The following is a 14,082-nucleotide window of genomic DNA, read 5'->3' on the forward strand; positions in this document are numbered from 1 at the left end:
TTCCCACCAGGAAACGACTCTGTTACCTGGCAATGCCGGGTACTTCAGCTAGTGTTCTATATTATTTATATTTTCTTACATACAAATATTCTATATTATTTATATTTTCTCATTCTCCATACCCATATTTGTATATATTCCACTGTACATACTGTATGTTATATTTATTCTGTATATTCATAATATTCTCATTTATAACACTATTTTGCACTTTCTGGTTAGATGCCAAACTGCATTTCATTGTGTCAGTACTTGTACTCCACACAGTGACAAAAAAGTTAAATCTAATCTAATCTAATCTAATTAGTCAAGCCTATAGGCTACGCCCAGGCTCAATCAATTCAGTGGAAATTAATGATGCTGCCAATAGCCTACTGGCCTACTCCATCCATTCTGACAGGTTTTGGACCGAAGGTTAAAATTAGATTTCTTTTATAATGTCTACAGTAGACCAAATGATAGTTTATATTATATGAGCCTAAATATGACAATTTACAAATTATAAATAAAGTATTAATAAATAGCACTATCAGTCTGTTATATATTATAATTCATAAATATGGTATTGTGTATTTAACTTTAAAAAATCCATTAACATTGTTTAATCTAATTAATGGCTCCTCCCTTCCAGGTAACAGCTGCAGAGTTGGCTCATGTGTATCACACTGTCAAGCATAACCTGAGCTACAACAGTGCTGATTGTGCACAGAAGCTGAACCAGAAGATTTTGCAAGACTCAAAAATTGCCAAGAAAATGTCTTGTGGGAGAACGAAAGCGGAGGCATTGCTAAAAGAAGTGCTTGCACCAAAGACAGTGGGAGATGTGGTGAAAATGTTGACTCAATCTGAAAGACCTTTGCCATTTTCTGTCCAAACTGATGCCTCCAACAAAGGTAGCAGAAAAATGTTTCCTTTTTTTTTTTTTTTTGTATACTGAATCGAGGCTCGTGAAAGAGCTAACATTTATTCCACAAACAAATCAACCAGACAAACAAAACATACAAAAACAGGGAGCGGAAGACAAGATGGGGAGAGGAGCGGAAGCACACAAACACAACAGCTGAGAGCAGGGAGAAGCACGGGAGGGAGAGGGCCTGGGGGGAGGAGGCGTGGGAAGGGGGGGGGGCGGGAGGAGAGGTATAAAACACAAGGAGACCAAGGACTTCCAGGACAGAAGTTGGTATTTCAAAAAAGTGTAGGATTTGGGGTGAAATTAGCGGGGGTAGAAAAGATCAAGGTTTTGGATGGGGGAAGATAAGAGATGGTGGTGAACAGCTGTTTTAAAGACCTGGAGGGTGGAGTGGGATTGAAGAGAGTGAGGGAGTTTGTTCCAGAGGTGGGAGAAAAGAGGAATGAAGGAGTGAAGGTGAGCAGAAAGTCTTGATTTTGGCAGTTTAACCATAAGAGGGTTGCAGGCAGGTCTTGTGCGACCTGTAGGAATATTTGGGGGACAGAGCCCAGAGAGAGCTGGGGGGGCAAGTCCAGAGAGGAGTCGGTAGAAGACGGAAAGACCACCAACCTGCCTGCGGTGAGTGAGTGAAAGGCCCTTGGAGTTAGCTTCATCGCGGGAGATTCCAATGATTCTGAACGCTTTGGTTTCAACAGCGTGAAGACGAGCTAGGTGTGAGGCAGGAGCACCAGCCCAGAGGGGAGAGCAGTATTCCATTGAGCTGCGGATGAAAGCCTTGTATGTGGTGAGGAGCTCAGGTGTGCCAAGGAAGGACTTCGCACGACGGAGGATGCCCAGTCGGCGGCTGGCTTTGGAGGCCAGATTTGAAATGTGGTTTCCCAGGAAAGATCATGGCAGATAGTGAGACCCAAAAGCTTGAGTGACAGAACTTCTTGGACAGGATTATTCAGAAAGTGGATGGGAGGGTTGTCCAGTCGGTCTTTTCGGAGAGACATCGTAAGAGTGTGAGATTTGTCAGGATTGAAAGACATGTTCCACTTGTTTACCAAGTCTGTGATTTTGTCCAGGTCTGCAGAGAGTGAGGAGGCTGCAGACTGCCGATCTGAGGGATGAGGAATGGAGCGACAGAGAGTAGAGTCATCAACAAAGAGATAGAGAGGATTTTCAAGAGAGTCGGAGAGATCATTGATGAAGACCAGAAAAAGAACAGGGCCCAGGACACTGCCTTTGGGAACTCCAGCCTGAACAGGAAGAGGAGATGAGAGAAACCCATTCAGGGCCACACGTTGACTACGACTAGAGAGGAAGTCCGCCAGCCATGCGTGGAGATTTCCATGGATACCAAAGGAGGAGTGTTTGGTGAGCAGAGCGTGGTGCCAGACCGCATCGAAGGCACGTGATATGTCAAGGGAGACAGCTCTAATTTCCTGTTTGGCATTGAGGACCTCCATCCATTGTTGAGAAAGCAGAAGCAGCATGTCCAGAGTAGAGTGACCAGGTCTGAAACCAAATTGATGGTCAGAGATCAAGCCATTGGAGAAGAGGAAAGATTTCATATCCGAAGCAATGCTGGATTCCATGACATTGCTGATAATTGGGAGAATGCAATTGGCAGTGCAATTATTTACACCTGAAACTCGTGTGGTGAATAAAATGGTTGACTTCATGGAGAATTCCAATGAATCAGCAGAAGGAATCGTGCAGTGCACACTGCACTCTCTCGAAACACTTGGGCTTATCATTAGGTCAAGTTTCAGCTTTCAGCGCCGACAACGCGAGTGTGAACTACGGGATCCACAACTCAGTCTACACCATATTAAAGAAAAGCCTAAACAACCTGCTTCAGGATAACTGCCATGCCCATATTGTGCATAACACAGTCAAGCATGCACTAGACAACTTGAGCATTGATGTTGAGAATGTGGTTCTGAAAGTCTATAGCCACTTCTCTATATCAGCCAAAAGAAGAGAGGCACTGAAGGAGTTTTGTGAGTTCTGTGAGATAGAGTTCCAAGAAGTCCTGCGGCATGTCACAACAAGATGGCTTTCCCTCAATCCAGCCATCTCTCGACCCATGCAAAACTGGTCCGCACTGAAGTCCTGCTTCATCAGCCTTGGGGATGAGTGCCCCAGGCAAATCAGCACTATTGAAGATCAGCCCTGATTCTGGAGTACAAGAGGATGATGGTGATGTTGTGGAGGTTTACCTTCTCTTCTGTAATAACATTCTCTCCCTCTTCGAAGATGTTGTTAAGAAGCTTGAGGCCAATGCTACCACCTGTCTAGAGCTCTATCCCATCATGCATTCCTTTAGAACCAAACTCACACAGAGGCGAGAGGACCAGTTATATGGATACCTCACAAAAGTGAAGCTGCAGCGTCTTTCTCCAGTTGATGCAGGCAAGGCAAGGGAGGAATTCACTGCATTCATTGACACTGCACTAAGGTACATTGAAAAATGGTTTGACTTTTCCGACAGCAACTGGCTTCACTGTCTTATGTCTCTATCTCTCCATGATGGCAAGCTTACCTTCAGTGACCTTGAAAAGGTCTGTGAAAAGCTCAACCTCATTACCAGCCTGAACATGGATGAACTGTACGATTAGTGCACTACAGCAAGCAGCCTTGTGGAGAAGCTCCAGGATGTCGATCAATGGAAGACCACAGACGTGGCTGCCAAGTGGATGGCTGTATTTCAGGCAGCTGATCTCCCAAATATGTTGTTAGTCATTTCCTACCTACTGAGCATACCAGCCTCAACAGGGTTTGTGGAGAGAATATTCTCCAGAATTGCCAACAAATGGAGTGATGTCTGGAACAGATGCTCTGTGGAGCTCATGAAGAGTAAGCTACTGGTCTCACTCAACTTCGACCTGTCCTGTGCTGAGTTCCACACTGTAATTTTGAAGGACAAGCCATTGCTTCAGGCTGCAAGGAGCGACAAAAAGTACACGGAAGAGAAAGTAGAGAGGGAGAGAGAGAGAGAGAGAGAGAGAGAGATGGGAGGGGGTGCTTCAGAGCACTGAGGTGCTATACTGTAAATATTTAAATATTTATATGTAAATATTTTAGGCCTGTTCAATCGGCTGAATTAAAGTTCTTTAAATTGTACAACAAATGGGTAGTTGGTCTAATGGCAACACTTGTGCTGTGTCTACTTTTGTTTAGTTCAACTGATTGAAATAAAAATCTGTAAATTACAATAGTAAGTGTTTTTGCCAGTCAATTAATTGATGTGGTGTTGAGTAAAAGGAAAACTTACACAAATCTGCTATTTAGGAATGCACATACGTATGTGAGATTTAACTGAGATATTGACTGAATCTCATTATCTATACTGCTGCTCAGACAAGATGTATTTTCATGGATCTGCCAACAATGTGGGACAGCACAGGCTACATAGCCAATGCCAATGTATGAGTCTTATACGTCAGTAAAATGCAATCTTTCTGATCTGCAGCCTAAGCAGTGGATCTGAACCTATGGAGTTTCTTTCATATCCACAGAACAACTAGTCATACTCATCTGCTCACACTTTTCGTGGAGAGATATGTATGTCCATAAAAGCATGAAAAATGGCTTAAAAGTGGCAACAATTTCAAAATGTTCTAGTGGGAGGCCAGGGCGGTGGGGTGTCCCTTATTTTTCCACAATGAAGGTGGCAACCCGAGCCCTGAGATGAATTAAATAATTCCTGGTCGTACGAAGGAAAGATTGGAAAGGAATGAGTCCCGCCCAAGGAAATTTGAGACTAGTATAAAGGTTAGCTAGTGGGATCCAGTGAAATTCCCATTGATGTCATCCTGCAGTTGGCGCTGTAAGTGGAAAGTTTTGTTTTTCAGGTTGCACGAGGTGATTGACGGTTTGGGAGTGTGTCTCGTTGGGAGTAGGTATGGTTATGGAGAGCACCCTGGGCACTGGGAGTGCGCTGGGCTATGGGGTGACCTTTTGACAAAATTATTAATTTGTATTCTCCATATTCTCATAATAAAGCTTTGTTGATAAATTGTCGAAAAAAGCTCAAATAGTAAAACAGTTACAGCCTGGACACATACACAGACGTGATTGCAATACCCCATCTACCGCTGCATGGTATTTATTGAATTTACCCCAGTGGCTTTAACATCTTCACTTTCCTTGAGTGACAATTCCTGCATGCGAAGAAATGAAAGAAAAAACCCATCAATTTAATCTGCAACAAAAAGCCACAATGCATGAAATATAACCACCAATGTTACTAACACAACCACAACCAGTCGATACAGCAAGCCTGCAATAAATGTTAATTATTTAATAAGAACAAATGGTATACCTGCAGCTGTTCAATTGCACTGAGGGTTGAGGTATCTTTCTCCTGCACTCTCTAAAAGACAAACGCAGCAGGTCTTATTCTCAAGCAAAGCTTTCGTTGAACTGGTTTGGTTGAGAAAAAGTGCCAATGTGCAAATAAAACGAGATTTATTCAGAAAATTAGTTGCTGTGTTGGGCACAAAAATTATCCTTGTTCACTTAAGGCATTAAACAAGCTAATTAAATGCATACACACTCCTCCCATCATCAACATGGAACATCTATATATAATGGTGTCAGTGTACCTACTGTATATCCAGCCACTAATGACACCCCTTATGACGTCATAAATAAACAACGTATATCCGTGTTGTTTGTGTTGCTGTAATAGCGTAATAAAATAAATTAGATACGTGTTGGTAGTACCCAGGGTCAAGTCATGGGCACAAACACCCTCACCCCTTTGCAAGGGTAGAGACGACTTACAACCTTTGCCTGTACTTAGAGCCAGAGAGCGGTGATTATGAGCCACAACATAATATATATATCTGCAAAAAATGGAGCAGGTTTTCTAGTTATATTAATAGATGAGTTTTACAATCTTGTGTCTGACCTCCGCAGACAATTCTCTGGTTTTATTTCTTTTCTCCATGCTCATTGCTGTACACCCAGTGCCACTAAACAGCAGAATGACTCCTTTTCTTCATTCAAACTGGTTGAATGAGTGATGTTTATATTGCAGGCACCTGCAACTCACCACAGGTGAGTTCAATTCCAAAGTAAAGGAGAATCACCTGCTTGAAATCTAATTATTTCTAACAACTTCTTAAAGGTGCCAATAATAATATTGTCCGTGTCATTTTAGGATTTCTGTGTGGAATAAGCGTAGATCTGGTCATTTTTTCAGCTTTTTTGTTTTGTTCCACTGCAATCCAAAGAAATACATATGTGGATACCAAAATAATTTTACTTTCAACAATTTTCTGGAAGAAATGGTGCATTATTTGAAAAAAGTGCAAGGGTGCCAATATCTTTGGCCACGACTGTATATTATGGTAAAGGCTCCAGTCAACAGTAGAAAAAGAAGTAATATCCATAGACAAGGTTAAGAGCTCATATTGCAGCGTAATTCAAGCAAATTGAGTTTTGACGTGAGAGAGTTGATAAGTCAGATTGCTCCAGACTTGACTCCGTCAAGTGTCAGATTTGACTCAAAGTAAGTATGTGGAGATAGAACCTCCCCAGATGTTCGAGCAGTGACGAATAATTCCTTTATATAATCAGAGCAATGTTCAGGCGAGAGGAATCTTCTTCGACATCCAAACAGAACTCCTATTTCTTCGAGGCACACTTAGCACATTGTACGATGTGAAATTTCCAAGATAGATTTGACATTGCAGTAATAGTAAGTGTGTTTACTGTATTGAGAGGTAAAACTGTATGGGGTTTAAAGAAGATGGTAAAGTTGAGAAGAATTTTACACAGAGAAATAGGAAAAATTGAGTTTTAGAAGCATTAAACTTAACTTGATTACATTTGCCCCACTGAGAAATGCTGTCGAAATCCGAATTTATAGAGGTAGTTGCGATAAAACGAGCTGCAAATTCAGCAAGAGAAGATGGAATGAATGATCGTTTTAAGGCCATTTTCCCCGCTAGAGTGGGGGTTAGCCTTGCGGGCCCCATGACAATCATGGTTCCCTGTTTGAGGCAATGTTTTTATGGCCGGATGCCCTTCCTGACGCCAACCCTTAGTCGCCTCTTACGATGCGCAGGGATACGGTGTACCTATTCTAACCGGAGTACACACCGGGATACTCCCCTGAGCAGATGTGAAAGAGCAGATGAGCAGAAAGAGCCAAAGAGCAGAAATAGCCAGAGCAGATGTGAAAAACGAAGAGAAATGTATTGTTGAGAGGTCATCATACAAATGCATTTGGTTTCTTGTCGAAGAAAGATCATTGACAAAAAGAAGGAAGAGTGTAGGAGACAGGACAGAACACTGAGGGACACCTGTTCATTGGAAAAGCGGAAGAGGCTGATCCATCATACATTACGGATATAGAATGGCCAGAGAGAAAGTTATGAGAGCAGAGTGAAGGAGGAAAGCTAAAAGAGGGGAGCAGGGAGATCAGATCCCAAAACTAGACTCTGTTAAAAGCTTTTGAGATATCAATGGCTCCAACAAAAGATTCCAAAAAGTCTCTCAGAGAAGAAGACCAGACATTTGGAATATAGGAAAGGATATTACCGATACATCTCACTTTGCAAAAACCATACTGATATTCAGCGAGAGGGCTGTGAGATCCAAGATGCTTGAAGAAAGAGATGTTATACTCTCATTAAAATTCTCTCAAACTGTTTTTACGAAGTAAAATAAGAAGGACAAGGAAAATGATAACACATGTTCCCGTAAAAGGAACTACAATGGAGGACGTGGCAATTGGCCCATCAAAGGCTGCACTAGCATTGCCAACCTATGGCTGTTTGTATATGATTTATTCAGAAAATTAGTTGCTGTTATGGACACAAAAATTATCCTTGTTCACTTAAGGCATTAAACAAGCTAATTAAATGCATACACACTCCCTCCATCATAAACATGGAACATCTATATATAATGGCACAAGTGTATTTATGTTCAGCCACTAACGGCACCCTTTATGACGTCATAAAGAAGTATAAATCTGTGTTGTTTGTGTTCGTGTTAGAGCGTCTTAAAATAAAATGCATACGTGTTAGTAGTACCCAGGGTCAGGTCATGGGCACAAATCCACTCACCCCCTTTGCGAGGGGGGCGATGACATTCAACTTTTGCCTGTACTTAGAGCCAGAGAGTGGTGATTATTAGCCAAAGGACAAATTATATCTGCGCCATCTCCCCAAATATCCCTCCAACACCATTCTACCCACAGACTGGTCCAAAAGGGAGCAGGTGTTTCTAGTTATTTTAATAGGTGAGTTTTATTTTTAAATAAATGGACAAAAAGAAGGAATCATTATCCTTCAGATTAGACTCATTAAGACCATTTTAGACCTTTTGCAATTATTTAGACCCCTTCCTGTCTGTGAAACCTCTATGCCTTCCATCTGGCAATTATCGGAGAGCCACCTCAGTGCCAGCGAGTCCTGCAGTTCACTCAGGCAGATGGGCAGGGACTGCAAGCAGCCATCTCAATCCAGGACTGGCCTACCATATCTGCTGCCTCTGATATTAACTCAGCCTGGCAATTCTTCCACTGAAACCTGGTCTCTCTTGTGCACAGATGCATCCCAACTCGTCTTCATTTGTCCTACCCTTCTTCCCACCCATGGTGCATTGAATCCTAGGTTGAGGTAATTACTCTGAAACAACTTTCCTTTTCTTCCTGGAGAGTGAACCTGACAAAAGGCAAACTCAGATCATTCCACAAAGCCTGTATCAAGTATAGGGTGTCTCAAAATAGATGGAACCCATTAACATGATAATAATTTATTGCTCAGACAAGAAACTCTAAAAAAGATTACATTTCCTGGAAGCTGATATGATAACAATTAAAAAACTTAAGATTTGAGGTCTCCAGCTCAAAGGATACATTTATTAGAGCACATGTTCCAAATGACCGCCTTTGCGCCTTAGACACACTTGAGGCCGACGAGCGAAGTTGTCAATCACCCTGACACACTCTTCCTTCCTGATGGCACGAATCTTCTGGGTGATGGCCACTTTCAGTTCAGAAATGGATTGAGGACGATTCTCATACACGTGGTCCTTCAAAAAACCCCAGAGATAAAAAATCTGGGGGGTTCAGATTGGGTGAATGCGGAGACCACTCGGGTTCGTGGCGCCTGCTGATCAGCCAATCAGGGAATCGGTGGTCCAGCCACTCCATCGTGATGTTGGCTGTATGTGGAGATGCCCCATCTTGTTGGAACCATTGCACATCTCGATTCACGCCACGACGTCTCCCAAGTCCCCATCCAGAACTTGTTGAGCACCACAATGAAACACTCCTTTGTGACAGTGACTGCCTCCTCGTCTGCGTCTTCAAACCAAAACGGTCCGATTATGCCATGTTTTGAGATGGCCACCCAGGCCGTGCATTTCACAGAGTGCAAGGGCCTCTGAAGCACCTCGTCTGGGGCGTGTGTGCCCCAGAACACATTGTTCTTGCTATTGACATGCCCACAGAGCAAGAAGTGTGCTTCGTCGCTGAACCAAACATCATCAAGAAAGTCAGGATCCTCTTCGATCTTGTTCTCGAACCACCGGCACATCACAACACGTTTTGCCATGTCAGCTGGTGTGAGTTTATGCTTGATCTGGATCTTGTATGGGTACAGCTGAAGATCCTTGATCAAGATTCTTTGCACTGACGCACGTGAAAGACCCAGCTCTTGTCTACGTCTTCGGATGGACTTTTTCGGGCTCCTTCCAACAGAATGTCTCACCGCATTCACATTGTCAGGAGATCTTGCAGTCAGCTTCCTGCCAGAACTGGGTGTTTCTGCCTTCTTGTTGAGGTTGTTTACTGATCCAAAGGCTTGAAATTTGTGTGCCCAACGATAAATTTGGTTTTTCTGGGGATAGTTGAAGTTGAACTTCCTGCGAAATTTTGCTTGCACCGTTTTGAATGATTTCGTCTCCAAATAAGTAGTGACGCAAAATATTTTTTCCTCCTTTGTCCAAGGCATTTTGATTGATAATTATTTGTTGTTATGGTCTCCTCTCTTCAAATCTGAAAAAAAAGAACAAGAACATTAATATTGGCAGAATTATTAGCAGTGACAAGGGTTCCATGTATTTTGAGACACCCTGGGATGTGTCCACTCTCAGGAGAGCCAGAAAATATCATCTGTCCAACCTCAAGATTGAACTTTCAAACTTGTCACTCTCGTCTAAAACCTGGTGGCACCTTATTACCTCTGTCAGCGAAGGTGGGTGGAGGTTATGTTTTCACCTCTGTATGTTTTTCTGTTCGAGTTTGAGCAGAATATCTCAAAAAGCTATCAACGGATTCTGACAAAACTTGGTGGCAAGGTTGGGTGTGTGACAATGACGAATTGAATAGACAGATTTTGGTGAAGATCTGGATTGGGATCTGGCCGATCAGTGGGATATAACATGTAAACAGTTCAGCCTGGTGGAGGTATGGGCTATGCCAAGTACTGTTCCAGTTAAGTCTGTCTCTAGAGTAATGGCCACACGTAATGTGTGTAATGCCTCTAGAGTAATGTCACGTCAAATGGCCACACGGCTGACTCCGCACGTGAAAAAGCTGAATGCCTCAACTCTGTGTTTGCCTCTAAATCTTGTGTCCCAAACCCATCCCTCTCTGTACCCACAGTACCCAGTCGTACCCAGCTGCTCCTGGACTCTGTGTCCTTTCCTCCTGACAAGGTGGAAAAGTTTCTGTCAACCCTCGACTCGGATTCTGCAACTGGACCTGACGGCATCAGCCCACGGGTCCTAAAATCATGTTCTTCCGCTCTTTCACTCCCTCTCTCTGTTCTCTTCACCCTCTCTTTCGCTCAAGGTCATCTTCCATCTGCTTGGAAATCTGCCAACATCACCGCTTTGCACAAAAAGGTGCAAAAACAGATCCCAGCAACTACAGACCAATCAGCCTTCTCCCAATTATCAGCAAAGTCATGGAATCCATCATTGCTTCAGATATGAAATCTTTCCTCTTCTCCAATGGCTTGATCTCTGATCATCAATTTGGTTTCAGACCTGGACACTCTACTCTGGACATGCTGCTTCTGCTTTCTCAACAATGGATGGAGGTCCTCAATGCCAAACAGGAAATTAGAGCAGTCTCCCTTGACATATCACGTGCCTTCGATACGGTCTGGCACCCCGCTCTGCTCACCAAACTCTCCTCTTTTTGTATCCATGGAAATCTCCACGCATGGCTGGCGGACTTCCTCTCGAGTCATAGTCAACATGTGGCCCTGAATGGGTTTCTCTCATCTCCTCTTCCTGTTCAGGCTGGAGTTCCACAAGGCAGTGTTCTGGGCCCTGTGCTTTTTCTGGTCTTCATCAATGATCTCTCTGACTCTCTTGAAAATCCTCTGTATCTCTTTGCTGATGACTCTACTCTCTGTCGCTCCATTCTTCATCCCTCAGATCGGCAGTCTGCAGCCTCCTCACTCTCTGCAGACCTGGACAAAATCACAGACTGGGCAAACAAGTGGAACATGTCTTTCAATCCTGACAAATCTCACACTCTTACGATGTCTCTCCGAAAAGACCGACTGGACAACCCTCCCATCCACTTTCTGAATAATCCTCTCCAAGAAGTTGTGTCACTCAAGCTTTTGGGTCTCACTATCTGCCATGATCTTTCCTGGGAAAACCACATTTCAAATCTGGCCTCCAAAGCCAGTCGCCGACTGGGCATCCTCTGTCATGCAAAGTCCTTCCTTGGCACACCTGAGCTCCTCACCACATACAAGGCTTTCATCCGCAGCTCAATAGAATACTGCTCTCCCCTCTGGGCTGGTGCTCCTGCCTCACACCTAGCTCGTCTTCACGCTGTTGAAACCAAAGCATTCAGAATCATTGGAATCTCCCGCGATGAAGCTAACTCCAAGGGCCTCTCACTCACTCACCGCAGGCAGGTTGGTGGTCTTTCCGTCTTCTACCGACTCCTCTCTGGCCTTGCCCCCCCAGCTCTCTCTGGGCTCTGTCCCGCAAATATTCCTACAGGTCGCACAAGATCTGCCTGCAACCCTCTTATGGTCAAACTGCCAAAATCAAGACTCTCTGCTCACCTTCACTCCTTCATTCCCCTTTTCTCCAGCCTCTGGAACAAACTCCCTCACTCTCTTCAATCCCACTCCACCCTCCAGGTCTTTAAAACAGCTGTTCACCACCATCTCTTATCTTCCCCCATCCAAAACCTTGATCTTTTCTACCCCTGCTAATTTCACCCCAATTCCACTTTTTTGAAATACGAACTTCTGTCCTGGAAGTCCTTGGTGTCCTTGTGTTTTATACTTCTCCCTCCCCCCCCCCTCCTTCCCACGCCTCCTCCCCCCAAGCCCTCTCCCTTCCACACATCTCCCTGCTCTCAAATGTTGTGTTTGTGTGCTTCCCCTTCTCTCCCCATCTTGTTTTCCGCTCCCTCTTGTTATATATTTTGTTTGTCTTGTCGATTTGTTTGTGAAGTAAATGTTAGCTCTTTCACGAGCCTCGATTCAGTATACAAAAAAAAAAAAAAAAAAAGAAAAGAGTAGGCCCCCCCTCCATCCCTTCCCTCACTTCAAATGGCACCACAGCCGGCTTCACCCAACTGGACTGGCTGCCGAAGGCTCACATGTCCTAAAAACCTGCTCTTATGCTCTTGCACATTCTCTCTTTTCTGATTTTTTCTCCCTTTCATTTGCCATAGGTTATCTTCCATTTGCTTGGAAGTTAGCCAACATCATCACATTACATAAACAAGAAAGAGCAATCAGATTGCAGACCCTCGCCAGGACATGTTTTAGTAGTTTTTACAGCTTTTGTGTTAAAACAAATATGGCGGCCGAACCACATAATCAATGACGTCATCTTTTTTTTTTCTCCATCAATTTATCCCTAGATGACGCTCAACAAATTTCATCTTGATCGGATGAAGTTTTGTACTTGTCGAATTATGACGTCATAATGGAGGCACCTATAACATCATCATTAACATATTTTATTCCCCATGGAGAGTTCTTTACAATGAGCCATGTCTCAATTTTTTCTATTCAGCACTTTCGGAGATATAGAGGTGCAAAGTTTTTCTGTTTTTCCAAGATATAGGCCGAACCACGTGACCGATGACGTCAACATTATTATTTTTTTCTCCACCAATTTATCCACAGATGACGCTCAATAAATTTCATCTTGATCTGCACATCTCTGCACTCTATGCTCACCTTCACTCTTTCTTTCCTCTTTTCTCCCGCCTCTGGAACAAACTCCCACACTCTCTTCAATCCCACTCATCCCTCCAGGTCTTTAAAACAGCTGTTCACCACCATCTCTTATCTTCCCGCATCCAAAACCTTGATCTTTTCTACCCCCGCTAATTCACTCCAGATCCACTTTTTGGAGATTTCGACTTCTTTCCTGGAAGTCCGAGCAGTGTCCATGTGTTTTCTACCTCTCCCATCCCCCGCCCCCTTCCCATGCCCCCTCTCCCCAAGCCCTCTCCCTCCCACAGATCTCCCGATGTCCCTGTTCTCTACTGTTGTACTTGTGTGCTTCCCTCTCTCTCCCCATCTTGTCTCCCAGTCCCTTTATCTTATGTTTTATGTCAGTTTGTTTTTATGTGATTAACGTTAGCTCTTACACGAGCTTCGATCTTGTACACACACAAAAAAAAATAACCGTAAGACCCTGTGAAACCCTTTAGACTGACTTGCAACAACTGTTGGAAAACAAGCCCTTTATACCGTTGTACCATTTTTTTTTTTTTTTTTTGTATACTGAATCGAGGCTCGTGAAAGAGCTAACATTTACTTCACAAACAAATCAACCAGACAAACAAAATATATAAAAAGAGGGAGCGGAAGACAAGATGGGAGAGAAGGGGAAGCACACAAACACAACATTTGAGAGCAGGGAGATGTGTGGGAGGGAGAGGGCTTGGGGGGAGGAGGCGTGGGAAAGGGGGGGGGGGGGGGTGGGAAAAGTATAAAACACAAGGAGACCAAGGACTTCCAGGACAGAAGTTGGTATTTCAAAAAAGTGGAATTGGGGTGAAATTAGCAGGGGTAGAAAAGATCAAGGTCAAAATATCATCTTTCAGCATGACAACAACCCAAAGCACACAGTCAAAACTACAAAAGAGTGGCTAAGGAACAAAAATATGAATGTCTTTGAGTGGCCCAGTCAGGGCCCCGACCTAAATTCAATCGAAAATCTGT

General features: G+C 43.6%; 1 protein-coding gene across 1 annotated transcript in view; it reads right to left on the reverse strand.

The window, feature by feature from the left end:
• Positions 1-4,989: 4,989 nt before the first annotated feature.
• DNAI2 (dynein axonemal intermediate chain 2) overlaps positions 4,990-14,082 on the reverse strand; it is a 147,557-nt gene continuing 138,464 nt past the window's right edge. The window contains exons 12-13 of the mRNA XM_078773584.1: positions 5,223-5,273; positions 4,990-5,061 (exon numbers count right to left, since the gene is read on the reverse strand). Coding sequence (XP_078629710.1) covers positions 4,990-5,061; positions 5,223-5,273 — 123 coding nt within the window. The remainder of the gene's footprint in view (positions 5,062-5,222; positions 5,274-14,082) is intronic.

Source organism: Myxine glutinosa, chromosome 3, assembly GCF_964187855.1.
Source record: "Myxine glutinosa chromosome 3, kmMyxGlut1.1, whole genome shotgun sequence".
NCBI lineage: Eukaryota > Metazoa > Chordata > Myxini > Myxiniformes > Myxinidae > Myxine > Myxine glutinosa.